The sequence below is a fragment of the Eurosta solidaginis genome, chromosome 5 (genome assembly GCF_040869045.1).
Source record: "Eurosta solidaginis isolate ZX-2024a chromosome 5, ASM4086904v1, whole genome shotgun sequence".
NCBI lineage: Eukaryota > Metazoa > Arthropoda > Insecta > Diptera > Tephritidae > Eurosta > Eurosta solidaginis.
The window spans coordinates 224,901,066-224,920,353 of NC_090323.1; the positions used below are offsets into that span (position 1 = coordinate 224,901,066).

Consider the following 19,288-nt stretch of genomic DNA (forward strand, 5'->3'; position numbering starts at 1 on the left):
AGCCATCAATGCTTCATAATTGTTCCGCTCTCCTTCGGGAATCGTCTGTAGAATTTCCGCTGCTGACCCCTTCAATGCCACGAACAGTGCAGCAACTTTATCTTCCGCATTCCAGTTGTTCACTGCTGCGGTCTTCTCAAACTGTAGCTTAAAGACCTGGAAAGGAACAGAACCGTCAAAGGATGGTGTTTTTACCTTTGTATTGCTTGCTGAAACAGCTGGGCGGTTTAATTGCAACTCTTGTATACGACCTCTCAAAGCATCCACCTCGGCTTCGATTTTTTCCTCAAACTGCGTTATTTTCTCGTCCATACGTGCTTCGAGTTTTGATGATATACGCGCCTCTTGCGCTTCGAGTTGTACTGTTATGCGTGCCTCTTGTTCTTTCAGTTGTGTCTCCATCTTTGATGTAATCTGTGTCGACATTTCTGCCATACGCGTTTCTTGTGCTTCAATCTTCGATGTAATCTGTGTCGACATTTCTGACATACGCGTTTCTTGTGCTTCAATCTTCGATGTAATCTGTGTCGACATTTCTGACATACGCGTTTCTTGTGCTTCAATCTTCGATGTAATCTGTGTCGACATTTCTGACATACGCGTTTCTTGTGCTTCAATCTTGGATGTTATATCTGTCTTTTGCGATTCTAGTTGTGATGCCATATATGTCTTCTGCTCTTCCAGTTGAGATGACACTGTCGATGTTTGAGCAGATATTGCAGCTAAAATCATGTTCAAGTCTGTGCTGGTAACCGTCTGCGATGTTTCGTTTTTCTCTTCAATTTTTGTTGTCTCCTCGCTATCAAGATGAAAGACATACTCTTCCACATCAATTCCTTCTGCTTCCATTGCCTCTCGTAGCCGTGCCTGAAGTTCAAGTTTAACGCCGCTTGTATTCAATCCACGGCTCTCCAACTCCTTCTTTAGTTGCTGGATCTTCAATTCACTAAACTTCGCCATGTCCCTGCTGTCCTCTGGAATTTATTCAACAATTCCTCTTCTGACACCAATTGTAACGAATTTGCTGCAAATCCTCTTATTTGCAACCCTCTGCTAAGTTCGTATCGCTAAACTGTTGAATAAATAACTCCAATTTGTAATAATGCAAAATGGCCTTTATCAAAGTACTTCACAATAACACTTATACTTTGCAACAAATAGCAAGCTTAATAAACAAACTGATTGATAGCTCAAATGAAACTCTACTATTCAAAATAATTCTGCTATAGCTCGCTAGATAGCGCTTAATCGAAATCTCAAATCAAACTGAATTACTTCTTACTCGCTTGCCCCGCTTTTATAGTTTACGCTGCATACTTCTAGGCTCTTCGATTTCCAGAACTTCTAGTTGTTTCGGCTACAAAATCGCCAGCCACAACTACGTGCACAAATTATTGCCCTCTCTTGTGACCACTGAGATAAGATATATGCATGTGTTGTGCATTGCCGCTCCGCTGCTCGTATACGTACATATGAGTAGACGCAATTATTTATTCGTTTATGTAGATACATAAAGATTGAATTATTGATGTGAATGTTTGTAGTTTACAGTCTCTCGCGCGCACATAGGCGTATAAGTAAATGCATCTGTGTGTGACATCTCTCTGGGCTGCCTTATATATGTGTATACTTGATTTGATTATTAACGTAAATACTGCTTGGCATGGCCTTAGCATCGCCTTAGTGATGGTAATATCCGTGACAATATGGTATAGATGGACAAATTTAGTGAATGCATCAATTTGAACAATGGTATATTCCTTGAGATCGTTTTTACCACTTAACTTGCCAGTGATGTCAATATGCACGGTATGCCATGGTACACTAACTTTAGGAATAGGGTGCAGTTCTGCTTGTATTTTGCCTGAATTTGACTTCAACAGCTTACATGTTATACAGTTATCAACAAATTTTCTAACGTATTTACCCATATTATTGAACCAATAATATTCGTATACCTTATCAAGGGTCTTATCTGGACCCAAGTGCATGATAGATTCATGCACATGGTTAATCACAGACCACCTGAAAAGTCTTGGTACAACTGGTAAACATTTTGTTTTACCATTTCTTTGTATTTTCCTATATAATGTTCCTGCGCGAAGCTCATATGAATTTGCCTCATCTCTGTTAAGTTCATTATTTTTCAACTTACACACAATGGAAGCCACCTCGGTATCTCGTTGTTGTTCTGCAAGAAGCCAGTCTTTTGAAATTTCTGTTAGGTTAACACGCTTTTCTGGGATTTTTACAATAGGGGGGTTGTCAGATGGTAGTGGATTACGAGAGAAGAAGTCTGCATGTACCATGCGTTTACCTTCTGCATACTCTACCGCAAAGTCAAAGGATTGAAGATAAGCCCACCAACGATGGACTCTTGGCGTTAATTCGTTTTTAGTACGAGATGCTTTAAGAGAATTACAATCCGTAACTACAACAAATTGGCGTCCTTGCAAATAGTGTCGAAAATGTTTAATCGAATTAACGACAGCTAAGGTTTCTAACTCTATGAGTGATACCTAGATTCTGCAGGAGAAGTCCGTTTACTAAAATATTCGATAACATGAGGCTTATTGTTAATTTTATGCAGTAGAATAGCAACATATCCATCAGCGCTGGCATCTGTATGTAATTCTATTGGATATTGCGGATCAAAAATTGTTAACACTGGCTTATTTGTCAACAATGAAATTATTTTTTGTCGTATTTGTTCAAGCTCTGGTTCCCAGTTAAAATTGTTTTTGTTAGACAAGGAAGTACAACGGCTTCGTTATTTGTGAAAATTTAGCTACAAACTGCCGAAAATACGAAGCTAACCCTAAAAACTGTCTTAATTGGTGAACCGACTGGGGTGGTGGTAGAGCTGTTAAAGCTTGAATTTTACGAGGGTTGGGTTGAATTATTCCGGCTTTTATTTCATATCCTAAATATTCAACACTCGATTTTAGAAAAGAACATTTGGTGACATTAAACGAAAACCCAGCTTCTGTCAAAATACCCAACACCACCTTTCAAAAGCTTCTTCTTTAGTTGATGAGACTATCATAATGTCATCCATATACACTATTACATACGAGTATGCAAGTTCTCCCAATGCTTTCATTACAGCTCTTTGAAACACTGATGGAGCGTTTTTGAGTCCAAAAGGCATTGTCAAATAATCATACTGCCCCTCTGGCGTGACAAAAGCAGTGAGTTCAATTGAGTTTGGATGAACAGGTATTTGGTGAAATCCGCTTGCCATATCCAAACTAGTAAAATAATTTGCTCCACGTAACCTAGCAATTTGGTCGGATATAAGTGGTAATGGGTACCTATCAGAAACTGTGTTCGAGTTCAATTCACGGTAGTCAACACAAAGGCGATCTGACCCATTCTTCTTCTTCACAAGTAACATTGGACTAGCAAATGGAGAACTACTAGGGCGGATAATATTATGTTCCAACCACTCTGACATTCTATTTCTAACAATTTCTTTTTCCTCGCAACTTAACCTATAAGGTCGCCTCTTCACTGTTTTATTTTGATCAATTAACCGTATCACTAATTGACCAGTGGTAACTCGAGTTCGCGGAATACCTTCTATAAAAAAAACTGAATATTTATTCAACAATGTCATCAACCTACTTTTATCATTATCCGCCACATCGGTATTTAGAGAAAATGAGCTATTAGAGCATAGATTTGCCATCTTTTCTTTAAAAATTTCAAACTTGTTTGCCGTAATAATAGCGCTGAAATTCTGAGCCAGAATTTCACGGCCAATCATAACATCGTGTTTTAAATATTTATCTAATACAACATGAAACAAAATTTCAAGAGAATAACTGCATATCTTAACACTTGATAAAATTTGTAAATTACTACATATAGAAGTATTTCCGATACCCCTTAAAAATACAGTATTATTTAAACGTTTACCCGAAAATTTTTCTGACACCGATTCTTTGAGTAGCGAACATTCAGCCCCAGAATCAAAGTAGAATTGATATAACTCACCAGATTGACTAAGTACTCCCTTTGGTTCAATTACTTCGCATACATCCACTCTTTTTTCAACCCCGAATTTGCTGTTGTTTGCTGACTGATTGTTGCTTTTGGCACACTTTGATGCGTAATGTCCAGCTTCTCCACACTTGAAACAAATGAGTGGTCGACCTTTTTCACCAGCTGTGTTACCGGAAAATTGATTTGCTTTGATTGATGATTTGTTGTTGTCTTTATTTAGTCGACAATCAGCGATTTTGTGGCCCACTTTTCCACAAAAATGACATTTTAAGTATGGTGATGGTTTGTGCTTCTTCAGTTCAGGCTGATTTCCAAAAGCAAACTTTCTTTTGCCAAACGAGAATGCTCTAAGCTCTTGTTGAAGCTCATTACGGGTTTTAATGTTTGTTTTAAATAATAAACGTTGTAAATTGTTATCGAAACGAGCTGAATGTGCACGAACCACGGCGATAGCTATTTCTTCTATAGTCCGTGATTTCCATTTATGCATAAGTGAGGTTGCATACACCGAAATGCACTCATTGTCATTTGGCCTCCCATTTAGTATATTCATGAGTGTAGCTGCTGAAGTCTATACCTTCAAAGCGTTGTACAAACAAATCCCTAAACTGCTCCCAAGTAATACCCGCAAAGCTTACTTGAGACAACCATTGCGCCGCGCACCCCTCGAACGATTTACTGAGGGCAATAATAAGCGCACTGCCTTCCAACGGATTGTCTGCCATTATTACGTCCACAGTCGAGCACCAAGATATAGCATCTACACCCATAACATCAGGGTTAAATTTCGGCAAAGTAACATGCTCTTTTCTTGAAGATTTTATAAGATTCATTGTTTTAAAAAGTTCAATGAATTGTCGATTCTGCATCTACTGAATTTGGCGCAGCTGCTCGTTATTTGCGCTCATTGAGGATGGGGGAGTCCATCCCACTTCTGATGTCGGAACGGGATCGCAAACGCCATTTTGAATTTCACCAGATGTCGGGTCAGGATTACAATTGACATTATAAAATTCGCCAGCCGTAGTCCCTTGGCCCGAATCACCATCTTTGGTAACGGTTTCCATAACCCGAAAGGATTGAAGTTATTTTTTTTCTTTTCTTTTATTAAAATAAAGCGCAGCGAACAACTGTGAAAATAAAGCGCAGCGAACAACTGTGCGTCCGAACGATTTAAAGCCTTTCACATTAAAAGAAAGAATGTGATAACAGTTTACTTCGATCACATACAAATTTATTCAACAAGTATTTTATGTGCACAGTAGATCCTGTAACACAATACGCATATACTTTTACAGGGTCATTGATAATTTCGAATGACATTTAAAACATTTATAATAAAATTGTGTGTTTCACCGACACATATAGAGAATTTAAAATTTTTTGTTTCACACTCACTCATCCTACTGTAACTTTCGCTCTTGCTTCTATTCTGAATTTCATTTCTACTCCGTCCACCTAATTTTTTGATATTATTTCATTAAAACAATTGCTAATATGGGGATGACACCGCTTATTTTATTTAATTTTATATAGCCCGAAAAATACCGGACATAAACTTACTGTGAAACTTTTGTCAACATCGGTTAATTACTTTGGACGCCCCACAACTTACACACTCTCACAAACATTCATTTTTGTTCATTAAATTCTTTACCAATTCTTTTCAAAACAGGCATAAATGACACGTACACATGCCCCTATATTTGGGCGTAGCACCGCCCACTTTTCCAAATTTCTATACAGATTAATATATAAGCTACATAAACTTAATTATCAATGGCTTGAGGCCAAAAGACTCAGATTTTCGGCAAAATGACATTTAAACTGGCTGGGGCGTGGAATCGTCCATTGTTCCATAAGCGCGTGACCACGTGAACCTAGCCTGAAAACTTTGTGAAGATCGGTCGAGTACTTTGGACGCCTAAAACATACACACGTCCTTGCTTTATTAGTGTGGTTCTTAAAAATTAAATAAACAATTTTTTCCAGTCTTGGAAACGACAATGCGAAGGTACCGGACTAAGATTTATATATGAGATCATCTATTTTGGTTTAAGATATGAAAGAAATGAATTTATTCCCCTATTACGGTTTACAGCTCAACTCTCTTGCAGTTAAAATTTTGCAATTTGGTATTATAGATTACAACTCAACCTGTCAAAAAAATGTTGAAGGTTGAAGTTGCCTAGACCAACAACTTTTTGTGGCATTCGCGTTTACAACCTTGTGTTGCTGGTCAAAGACATCGAGATCTGACAACTGATTACTTTGAAATTGTTTGAAATAAATATTGTAAAAAATGGAAAGCGGGTAATTAAACCTTTTAAAATTAATTTAAACAAATTTTATAATCAGCAATTTGTACACATTTATGGAAAAAGCAAGGTTTCAACGAAGGATTGCATTGAACAACTTATTGACCTTATAAAGCGACATCCTAAGTTATACGAGGCAAGCCGCAGTTCGGATGTAGCCGAAATTGGTGAAATTATGCGAATCCTGGGAATCCTGTTTTAGAGTATATGCTCCTCAATAATATCTAAAACCTCTTTAATAACTGTAAATCTTGCCCAGTCCAACACTAAAATCATTTCCACAGCATTTTTGATAGCTGCCATCAGCAAGGAATCGGAGCGTAGCGCATAATTTTAAAATAGGGGTACAGCCGTCCCTCGAACGCGTTTGCGGAATTTGCCCTTCATTTTGTTTAGTAAAGAGCAAAATTCTTCCTTAGGTAGGTAGGTACGTGAAATGACTACGACCCTGGTCGCCCAAGTAGCTATTTAAAGCCGTTTTGATGCCATATAACTTGTCTAAAACCTACGGAATGTTACGGTCAATGTATTATAACCAGCCAGAGTGTTATAAAATTAAGAATATTCGGAATTGCTGGGATTGCTATCACAGATATACCCCTGAGGTCTTCTACAAACGTGGTTCCAAGGAACCTTAGTCGGGCTCTAGCTAGAGCCGGACATTTACACATAAAGTGTTCTACTGTCTCCCTGGCATTTGGATCTTTGCAGCTTCTGCAATAGTCGTTATACGGAATGCCCATCTTTTCCGCATGCGTAGCTACTGCTCAATGACCGGTGCAGACTGCTATCAGTTTGCGTGTGTTGGCCGCCCTGGATTTGTTCAGAAGACTTCTCGTCCTCCTTCCATCATAGTTTGGCCAAATGGATTTTGATATTGCCCAGGTGGTGATGTTATTCCACTTTGTTTGTGCTTTCTTCAAGTAGAAGCTTTGAATATTCCCCTTGGCTATTGTTAAGGGTTTGCCTACTTCGACACTGGTTATTTCCTCGCTCATCTCCGATGAGCCCCTGCGTGCCAGCTCGTCGGCCTTCTCATTACCCTCTAACCCCCTATGACCCGGGACCCAGATAACGCATAGTTCTAGATTGGTGGATAACTGGGATATGAGTCGCTTACAAGCCCACACTAATTTTGAGTTAATGTGTGGCGAGGAAAGCGCTTTTATCGCTGCTTGGCTATCCGACAGGATACAAACTTTACCAGCTACATTCAAGCCCTCCAGTGATTTGCAGGCATGCCAAATCGCGAGGATTTCTGCTTGAAACACGCTGCAGTGCGATGGGAGTCTGAATGATGCAGACAAATCTAGGGACTCAGTGTAGACTCCGGCCTCCACTCCCGATTCCGTCTTGGAGCCGTCAGTGTAGATTTGGATGTCGTCGACCCTTATGACCGGGTTTCTCTTCCACTCGTTCCTGATTGGAATGGCGGTATTACAACCGTACTCAAACTTCAGTTTGCGAGGGTAGTAATCTGTCTCGGTACTACATGTACCATCCGGAAGTTTATTTAGGATACTACTATGCCCTTGCTGAGTATCCTTCTAACACCCAGACTCCCTGTGTCTCAGTGCTGTTTGTGACGATGTACAAAGTATATGCAAGTCGATCGGAAGCAGGTGCAAAATGGGGTCTAAAGCAGCTGTGGGGCAAGTGCGTCCGGCCCCTATGGCACCAACACACGCAGTGCGTTGGACTTTTTGTAAATTCTTTCTTACTTAACCGAAAATATTTTACAAATATGCAAAATAACTTCTTTAAACATTTCACTTAAACGTTTTTTTACTTGGTGCTTGGTAGGTCCAAGGGATTGGAGTGATCACGCGAATTATTTCCTTATTCGAGACATGTAAATTTTGTCACCAACATTTTCGTTGGTAAAAAATAAATTTAAGCTAATATCCATTTTGCTTTAATAAAAAAATCACTCTTGCAAATGCTTAAATTTCCGCCACAAATTGATCAGCTATTCATTTATCTGTCAAATCATAAGTTTTTAGGTTGGCAACACCTATTCAACTTCAACTGAAATAAGTTGTAATTCGTAATACCAAACCAGAGTTGAGTTGTCTTAAAGTTAAGTTGTTTTAATTACAATCCAACTAAGTTGAGTTCTTAAACGTAATAGGGGCATTAGTAATTTTATCTCCATAGAAAAATCGTAATTTTGACCCATGTGCGACCCATCTCCAGTTAGGACCAAAATATATATGTAATAGTTTCGACCCTGATATTACCATGTCAAGTAATGCTACTAGATAAATTTGTTTGTTTTATTTTTAGTATACGATACTATCGAAAACCATCGACAGTATTTTTAAAACTATCGATAATATCGAATGGCGCCACTGTCGATAGTTTTGCAGCTTTAGTGGCAGTGATGATTCAATACACGCTATTCAAATTATACCGAAGCACATTTTAAAATCGCGGGTTCGAATCGAGCTCAAGGCCTAACAATAATTATTTTATCATTATTACTGTTATGATAAATTTTTCCTTACGTAAATGAAAACAATTTTAAATTAGAATAGAGGAAAGAAAAAATTTATACAACTGCCAAAGCTCGTTGTATAGATCCATTTCGTGAACTGCTAAATTCTTTCATCGGTAAAGTTTAAGATTCGAACCCGCGATAATACAAATCCGTAGGCCGATATAACAACAAAAATTGTTAATACATTCCAGAGCACGGGGAAAAGTGTCAATAAATGTGACACTATGGCATCATTGCCATGAAACAATTCCAAGTTTCACATCGTTTCTGCAACAGATGTCGCAGCATTGTAAAAATCAGTTGGCAAGAACTAGGATAGAATTAGAAATAATGAATACAAACAAACAACCGCTGCGATAGCTGAAAGGTTATAGCAGCGGCGCCTAAAAGTTGCCGATGAAGGAATTTGCCAGTTCCCGAAATGGATTTATACAACGAGCTTTGGCAGTTGTCAACATTTTTTCTTTCTTCTATTCTAATTTAAAAATTTTTTCATTTAAGTAAGGAAAAATGTATCATAACAGTAATAATGATAAAATAATTATTGTTAGGCCTTAAGCTCGTTTCGAACCCGCGATCTTACAAATCAGTAGGCCGATATAACAACAAAAATTGTGAATACAATTTTAGAAAATATCCAAATCGCAATCCAAATCGCAATCTACATATGTATTTAAGGCCTTATGTCCATCGAATTTCTCTCATCGTACTGTTACTTTTCTCCTGGAACGCTTCATACAAATTGTTTCCTTCTAAAACTATATAAGTAATGGATATTAAATATGCTAATTATATACATATGCATAAGGGTATGCCAAAAAATGACGATATTGTTCTTTTTTCATAGAATATCTTATACTAAAATTTGGGCCAAGTTCCGTGGAGGACCTCTTCAAATTAAATTTAAGAGCTCCGCCTTTGACACAATTTTTGTTTAGACATATTCTCTGTTATTTTGGAGTGAAAAATAACACAATGTTGTTATTTTATGGCACACCCTAATATAGATATGAACAATTGTAGAAAGATGCTTCCATGATCATGTGATACAAATAACTGGGCCTAACTGAGGTAACTAATAAATTAAGTTTCAGGCGTGAACTTTACATTAATGCACCGATACCCTAGCACTAAGCATATTTGATCTCGTTTTGCCTATTCGTGGGCTTATGTTTTAGGGATTATTTAAAGAATGATTTCTATTTTGAAGTCAGAAATACTCGCGAATATGCATAAAACCAGTGAAAAATTAAAAATTGATGAGTGCGGAAAGTCACCACTAGTCTAAATAACGTTCCAAGTTTCATGCTAACGGGAGTTGATGTGAGTTATATTACGAGCTGCAAGTCTATCTACCAAATGCATGTTTGAGACTTTTGTGTGAAAAAAATGCTCAAAATATTATATTGTCGATGCCGCAATAAAAGCTTTAACTCCACTTTTCATTCAAAAGGTCTTTTCGATACTGGTGGAATCGGGGACGATTTCTGCACACGGTTTTAAAATAAAAGTGTGAGTGGTCGCAGCTATCGAATGGCGCTAAGCACTGTTAACACATAAACGATAACAACAAAAATCAAACAAACATACGAAGAAAATATGCACAATAGTATGGATCTTTGTGCCCAAGTTTGCTTAAAACACTATGAGTCTAAAACCGACTTCGAACCACCCATTTCCATGTTGTATGTTGGATTTGATAGGAAAGATTCTCGAACATGTTATTAGTAAGCGACAGCAGGATAATACGGACCCAGACATCAATGGAACAATCTTTGACGGCAGTCGGGCCGCCTTAATGGCATTAGAATTCATCGTGATAAAGTCGAATATCTTAGGAAGATGTCGAGTCTCGCTGGTGTCCCCAAGGCAACTACTTTTCTCTCTTTGCTGGGTCCCGGAGCACAGCTAAATTGCAGGGAATGAATTTGCAGATGAGATGGCCAGAAAAGGTTTCAAAATGTACAACCGAGAAAAATCGGGAAATTTGAGATTAGGGGAACGAACTTGCTATGGACCAGCCGGGATCATTGCGAAGCCTCAAGGTCCATACGGCCATACTTGGAGAGGGAAGGAACAAGCTTCCTTATGGGTGTCATCAGAAGTCATTGCGCTACTGCACCAACGCTCCGACGGTGGCGCATACCAACAAGCTCCCTCTGAAGAAGCTGTCAGGATAGAGAGAAAGAGAAGTCGATTCATCCCTCCCTCTACCTCTGCCGATGTCTAGGACTGTAAATAAGACGACTGCGATTTCCATGCGCATGGATAGTCTGTCAGAGGTTGGAATGGTAAATTTTTCACTCCTACTTAAGTTTATCAAAGAAAGCAATTGGTTTGCACATCTGGTTAGATTTCGTCACCCGGCACTTAGTGAGAGCACCCACAATGGACAAAAATGTCTCCGAGTTGAATCGTGGGAAATTCCCCACGCCTCTTTAAACTAACCTACCCTAAGTATGTTCCACCCGTCACATGTACGCTGAAACAGTTGTTAGAATTGAGTAGGCATGGCTAATACGTCCAATAATTCTTATAGAGATAACAACGTCCAATTTATTCGTAATGCGACATCTATGTAGTAGGTACTTTCATGCCTCTTGAATCTGAGTCAAAGCCTAAGCCGAGCTATACCATACATACTTTGCTTAATCTACATACATACATACAATTTTAAGTTTTTTATTATTAGTGATTTTGGACCAGAGTATAGTTTTTATTAATTTTTCTAAAATTTTTCCAAAAAGCTCCTTTTAGAAAAATTGGTTTTTTTATAATGTATACTTACAAAATAATAAAGCTGCATGCTCTGGAGGCACCGCACTTCTACTTAATGGCCACCTCCAACCAGGTTGTGACATTTTATTTAAAAACCAAATCAATTCTTCTTCTGGAGTTGAAAATGTTTTATTGTTGTGTTTGCAATATAACCTGCGAATAGAAAATTATTGTTGTTATCAATAAAGTAAAAAAGTGAATTATATTTTTAAGAAACAGTTTTAGCTGTACCTTAATTTCTAAACCTTCCTGGACGTCCCTTATCTCCTCTTCCCGTCTTTTGCACTCTTCCGCTCACCTATCTATGTCCTCCTCTCTTAAAGTGTTACCCTTTCCTTCAGTTTCCATTCTTCGTCCCTCGCTCCCGTTCAAGTTCTCGCTCCCTTTGTTATCTCATCTGTCCACCTCGAAATATCTCTTTTCCCTTTATTTCTTAATTTAAGACTCTTCTCCCTCCTTCCTTTCCCCTTGCTATTCATCTCCATTTACCTTTACCTGTGCTCCTGCCTTCACATTTAAATCTATGTCTACCTGTACCTGCTTCCTTTCTTTTGTCACTCGATCCTCTTTTCTCGAATTCGCGTCTACCTGACCCATTTTGCATACTTCGATACCTCTATCTTCCTCTCTGCTTTTCCACTTTTACCTCGCTCGCTGCCACTCTCCCTTCTCTTCCTCGTTCACCATTTCCTCCTCCCCCATTTCTCATTAAAGCATCCATCTTCACCATTTCAATCGACACCAGTTCAGTGGATCCCAGTAAAACCAAAGGATACAAACTATATGCCTTACCACTAGACTTAATCTTGTAAGGACTTGTCTTGTATTGCAGTTTCTTATTAATTTCTTGCTAACGCGATTTATTTGAAACCAATTTTATACGAAACATTTTTTTGGATATAGGGCCCATACATATATATATCATTCTGAATTAAAATATCGAATATAACGGTGGTCTTAGGCCCACGTGCAGAACGGCAAATTATTTTTTTAGCTGAGAGTTAATTTTTAAAATTTGTCAAAAATATATGATTTTAACACCTCATGTCGAGTTAACTCTGAGTTAGAAAGATAACTTCCCGTTCTGCAAGTGGTCCATAGACAACTGTTTAATTTAAGTGTAGTTTGAATGACGTCTATAGAGTAACTTTACTTACCAGGTTGGATGAATACGCCAGCGTTTGCCACCAAAGTAGTTTAATAAGTTATCACCTTTAATATTCATGCGGTGGATCTCATTTTCAGCTCGTATTGACAAACGATGTACACCATATAACTCAGGATAAGTAACTACAAGAGTAAATGGTGTATTGGGTATTGCACGCCAATAATATTGTCGTTTGATGCGAGCAACACGTTTCTGAAATTATAAAATAACCGCGTATAAATTGATGTTATTCAAGTAATTTTTCTAAATACTACAGTTCGCCCAGAGGTTGAAATTCAAACACTACACTGCTTTCCTTTGTTTCATCTCCTTTCCTTTTCTTTTCTTTTCTTTTCTGCTCTTTTCTTTTCCCTCCCTTTCTTTCCTTTCTTTTTCTTTCTTTTTTCCATTTCAGTCGTTACAATTGTTTTATTTATTTTTTATTTTATCTTAGCTTTATTTATTTCATTTTATTATATTAACTAATAAGGTTAGGTTAGTATGAACTCACGGACTAGGACCTCACATTGATTCCATAGTGTTACCAGATGTTTGCTTAACGACCAAACTGAAAACCCTCTATCAGAAACCAGCGCCAATGTATGTTGTTAAATAACTCCGTCCTCATGGCAAGTACTATAATCTTTCTAGGACCTAGACTACTTGCTGCTTCTGGATCTGATAACTGTGCCACTCCTAATAGCTGGAGTCTTAGCCTAGCGGATGCAGGGCAGAAATACGTGCTTGATCGTTTCCTCCTTTAACTAGCACTTCCTACTTTTGCTATCACTGACACGGCCTAATTTAAAACCATGTGATGCCAGAAGGCAGTGCCCAGTGAAAATATCCATTACGAGCCTACAGCCCCTTTTTTCAATAATAAAAGTAACTTTGTTAATCTAAGGTTGTAGAACCTGCACATGATCTTCGAAACTTTGCAACCCCCGCTTGGTTCCACGCCTTTACTGCTTGCTCGATCATGTGCAGCTCTCGCCTTCTTTTAATCTCGCCCAATTTAAGTGGACGAGCGGACGTCATGGTGTGGTGATAGCGTATCTACCTGACAAGCTTCCGAGTGTATTTCTGACATGAATAGCTTTTCAGTGAAAATTCATGCCTTGCACATGCCGCTCGGAGTCGGCGTAAAACATGTAGGTTCTGTTCCGCCAAATGTATAGGAAAAACGCAAATTAGAAGAGAAGCTCGGCCTAAAAACCCCATCAGAGGTTATCGCGCCTAGCATTTATTTTTATTTTTAGACTCATTCGAACGTTTACGTTGAAAGCTTCAAGCGACCATCGTCGGGATTGTTTTCAGGGCTCGCGTTACATACATACATACATATCCTCTCTAATTTTAGAAGTACGTTCTTTTTTGAATGTGAGACCACTGAACAAGCACTCTATAGTATAGTAAAGCTTTTACAATCGCTGTAAATATCCAATGAGAGAGAGAGGGCAATAAGCCCCACGTACACCATTGCACTTTTTGACATGCATAAAGTGCCGTCGAGGCCTACTTCACTCTCTGCTCCAATTTGACCTTCCACGACAGCTTACTATCTAGAATCACATATTTTGTGGCATCATACAGCCCCCTTTGTGGAGTAATCTTAATGAAATTCAGAATGCCGATCAATCTGCTTAGGAATGGATGTACTTTAATGTACTTAAGACCCTCCATGATCGCCTGTTTAGAGACATTGTTGAAAGCCCCAGAAATGTTTAAGAACACGCCTTAGGTGTACTCCTTGTATTCAGAAGTTTTGTCTATGTCTATACCTATGCAGTGCCGTGTCCACCAGCTTGCCTTTGGTGTACGCATGTTGTGTTGTGGAGAACAGTTTTTCATTCATGTTGGACTTTACATAGACTTCATCAGTCTCTCTGGCTTTGAGCAAAACTGATGTTTAGCTAATTGGTCGGATACATATGTCTGATCTTCCCCGCTGTCGATAGAAAAACGACACGAGCAGTTCTTCAAGAGTTGGGTACATGATTCAGTCTTATGCACCCCCGTCGAACTACGAACAAAGTATTGCACAAAATTGTTCCAAACAATAAACCGAATAAATAAACTAACTTGAATATTCTCCTTTGTTTTTGTAAATACTTCTTTACTGATTACACATTTACTCATATTTGCTGACTCTCACGTTATACTTCCAACAAAACAACTACATATCGTTAGCTTAATGTGAAAATGTGCAGTCACTTTTTTGAATATTTTTATTTTTATGCAGTTTTAAAACTGAATTCAAAATACATCGATCACAAAAAAATTTAATTTTTCAATTTTACGTGCTGCGGCAATGATATGTAAACGTGCTAGGTAGTCAGCTGTTAAAAAGAATGTGCTAAGTCAACCTGTCAATAATATCAATCTGAATTACTAGTCATTTCTTTGTGTGCGCATTTTATTTATTTATTTAATTCATTCAGTCTAAAAGTACATGCTTTGTTGTTGTTGTATTAACTATAAAGATACTCCTCGAAGGTTTTGGGGGGGTGGTACCGATGTTTTTGGTCCTTTGCCGGATATAGATCCGGTATGTTCCGATAATAAAGCACTATTAAGATAGTTGTTGTTGTTGTTGTTGTTGTTGTAGCGATAAGGTTGCTCCCCGAAGGCTTTGGGGAGTGTTATCGATGTGATGGTCCATTGCCGGATACAGATCCGATACGCTCCGGTACCACACCACCATTAAGGTGCAAGCCCGACCATCTCGGTAACGATTTATGTGGCCACATTAAACCTCCAGGCCATCCCCTCCCTCCCCAACCCCAAGTTCCATGAGGAGCTTATGGTCGCCAGAGCCTCGTCTGTTAGTGAAACAGGATTCGCCACGGATAGGTGAGGTTGACAATTGGGTTTGGAGAAGCTATATATTGCGCTGGCAACCTGAAGGGTTGCGCTACACAGCCCCTTGAATCTGAAATTTTAGTCGCCTCTTACGACAGGCATACCTACCGCGGGTATATTCTGACCCCCTAAGATAGTAGCCCGACCATCTTGGGAACAATTTGATATGACCACATCAAGGTAGGTTAGGTTGACAATTGGGTTGGAGAAGCTATATATTGCGCTGGAAACCTCTTGAGTGGGTTGTGAACTTTGCGCTGACTATAATCTACTTCAATTCTTACATGTCGATAACTACATGCTTTCTTACAGACTAGTTAAAAATAGAAAACAATTCAATCTTAAACTTATATAAGCTGTTATTAAAATTAATAACACTCATGAATCGATTTGCTAGGTGTATAGTCCTAGTTATAAGTTAATTCATAGCATAATTCGTTTTATTCCGAAGATCACGCAGTGGAATATATGGAATGAACAAATTAGATAAATCAGAGAAATTCGTGCTAAAGTTTATTACTTTATAGGCAGGCATGAGTGAGATAAAAGTTATTCTGTCATGCAAAGCCTGAAGACCAAGCAATTTGTGCCTGCTGATATATGATGGTAGGCCGTCTGGCCAGTGAAGCATATGTTAAGCAATTTTTGTAAAGATTTTTTGAACTTTCTCAATTTTATAGGAGTTAGATTCACAGAAAGGATTCCATATTATTCAGCAATATTCAAGACCACTTCTGACCAAGATATACGTATAAAGTGCCTTCAGCGTCATAGGGTCCCTACTTCACTGGTGTTACGTCTACTGAACCCAACCATTGCAACAAATTTTGAAACAATGAAGTCAACGTGACTAGAAAAAGATAGTATGGAGTCAAAAATTACGCCCAAGTCTTTACTCTCTTGAAAACGATTAAGAGATTCAGCATTTAGTTTGTAGATAAAGTATGTGGCGGTTGTCTTTTTGGAATAAGACACAACACAACATTTGTTTGAATTTAAAAATAAATTATTGTCTGCGCACCATCCGGCAAAAGAGTCCAGATCAGAACCGTTAGAAATAGTTTGAGAAACAAATAGTATTTTTTGTGAAATATATAGTTTTAGTGTTATATTTCAATCATTAAAGGGGAGGAGTGATGGGGAAACATATTGAGTAAAAAGTGCTAACAAAAACATATTGAGTAATTATGCTAAGTCATAAAATAGATTCTGGGTTAGCATACATGATTTTTATTTATCTTTTTCAAAGCTTCTACACTCAAAAGTATTTATTTATTTATTTAAAAAATTATTCATTTCTTTTCGTCTCCTTTAAAATTCGTAAAATGTGACTTTGCCCGTTTTCACATTAAGCTAACGATATGACTGATCTTCCCCGCTTTTGATAGGAAAACAACACGAGCAGTTCTTCAAGAGTTGGGTACATGATGCAGTCTTATGCACCCCCGTCGAACTACTAAGAAAGTATTGCACAAAATTGTTCCAACCAACAAACCGAATAAATAAAGGAACTTGAATATTCTCGTTTGTTTTTGTAAACACTTCAGCAAAGCAAATTACACATTTACACATATTTGCTGATGCTCGCGTTATAGTGGGGTAATTTTTAAATTAATATTTCAGCGCTATATTTAATATTTTTAATGGCCTACACTGCTCCTTGAGAATGCCCATCGAAATATATCTAAATATTTATCACTCGAAATTATAGTTTGGCCGTAAAAGGGCGCAAAACTTTCAACTTGGCCATTTATATGTAAATATATTTTTTTTAATATCTTACCAATTCATCGAAATGATTTTTCACTAACATCCATTTACTACCAGTCGATTGATTTATTATCGAATCACGAATCTAAAGATATAATAAAATGTATGTAAATATAAACAGGACAACGAAATAAATGCGTATAAATACCGTTAGTAGTACTGGATTGAAATCTCTTGGTGCTCGATCATCGTCCAATAATTCAACTTCAATCATATCCACACTATTGTAAGCGGGCTTCAAGATATTGCCTTGAAACTAAATTTGATTACAAAAGGCGTACAAGCAAGGTGAATTTTAGATTGCAGACTTAACGAGTAGACTTAATGCAAAACTTACAATTGGACGAAAGTCTGGATGGAATAGTATGTAACCGTTATTTGTTACTATAAATGCATAGCCATTAACGCCCAGCTGAGAATAGACAGTAGAGAAAATTTAACTCCAATTAAATATATCACCAGTTATTGAAAGATTTGGGGATTTAATATAGACTTGAAATATACGAGACTATGTTACATGACAAGTGGCGTAAAAATAGTTGCACTTACCAAAAATGGGGACAGCATTTTTTTGATATCTCGAATAGGTACATCTGTGCCTGCCACACCCAGTAAATTCGCAATTTTGGTCTAAGAATGCATATTTATAAATATTATTCGGGGGTAAAAACAAAATTGGTTCTACTAATTAATATACTAAATTTCGTTTACCGATTACAAATGGAAACAAACCATCTACTCTGAATAAGGAAAGTAAAGTGCCTACATATAAAATTATAAGGTGGCGCTAGTTTTATCGGAAATTGGAAATCTCGAATAAAAATGCATAAATCTTATGAAGAAATTGAACTCCACCTTTTCATCTCCATCTGTATTTCAGAAAAGGTAAAAAAATAAAAGAAAAAGGCAATGTATTTCAGAAAAAGCCAATTGTTTTTCAGATGTTCCAATTATTATACAGAAAATCTCAATTTAATTTCAGAAAAGGTCAAATTATTTTCAGATTGTCTAAATGTATTCCAAATAACCTCAAATGTATTCTAGAAAACAGCAAATGATGGTGCTTTTCTGAAATACATTTGAGGTTTACTGGAACTCATTTTTAAAATCTGAAACACAGTTGACTTCCTGAAATGCACTTGAGCTTTTATGAAATAAAGTTGCGGAATATCTGAAATACATTTTTTCTTTTCCGAAACGCAGTTGGTAAAGGTATAAGATATTTTGGTACTTTCAAACAAATCTTCAGTTAAATTTTGAATTTTTTCTCTTTATTTTTATCTACTTTAAAAGTATTGTGAGTGATCCGTGATTTTTCGATAAAGTTTTTCAACTACTATTTTTTAAAGATGACCCATGTCTCAATTATATGGTTGGCTCGTCTCATCAACTGATTTAATTTTTCTCATTTCACTGGCATATGGATTGTCAAAAGGAGATGGCAAACACAAAATGTAACCAACACATTGACAATTATTTACTGCGGTGTTAAAATTTATATTAAAAAATTGTTTCAAAACACTTTAAGTTATTTTTTTAGTAAATCCATCTAATCTTTTCCCACAACACAAAAGAATTGCAAAGTTTTATGTTTTCTCTGCATTCCATTCGCCTAACATCAACACGCAAATGTTGACAATCTGAACAAAGGTATGTTGTTGCTGTAGAGATGACCCAACCACATAGTTGAACCATGAGATAAACAAATAAATAAAAAAATATCAGCCCTGTTCTAAAAACAACAGTTTGGAAATGTAATGCGATTCCTGTTGTATCAGAGTGTTAAATCTTTTGAGCTTGTATTTAAGAGGAGTGTTAAAATCAGGCATGCTTAACGAACGAAACGATATCATTTCGTTACGATAATCAACGTTAATAAACGAAACGAAGTCACTTCGTTTCGTT

General features: G+C 37.4%; 1 protein-coding gene across 8 annotated transcripts in view; it reads right to left on the reverse strand.

Moving 5' to 3' along the window:
* stj (straightjacket) overlaps window positions 1-19,288 on the reverse strand; it is a 105,830-nt gene that overhangs the window by 42,035 nt on the left and 44,507 nt on the right. For all 8 annotated transcript variants that reach the window (XM_067788637.1, XM_067788636.1, XM_067788640.1 and 5 more), the window contains 6 exons: window positions 17,933-18,013; window positions 17,721-17,795; window positions 17,532-17,639; window positions 17,397-17,468; window positions 12,762-12,964; window positions 11,615-11,757 (listed from right to left, as the gene is read on the reverse strand). In XM_067788637.1, the coding sequence (XP_067644738.1) occupies window positions 11,615-11,757; window positions 12,762-12,964; window positions 17,397-17,468; window positions 17,532-17,639; window positions 17,721-17,795; window positions 17,933-18,013 (682 nt within the window). The remainder of the gene's footprint in view (window positions 1-11,614; window positions 11,758-12,761; window positions 12,965-17,396; window positions 17,469-17,531; window positions 17,640-17,720; window positions 17,796-17,932; window positions 18,014-19,288) is intronic.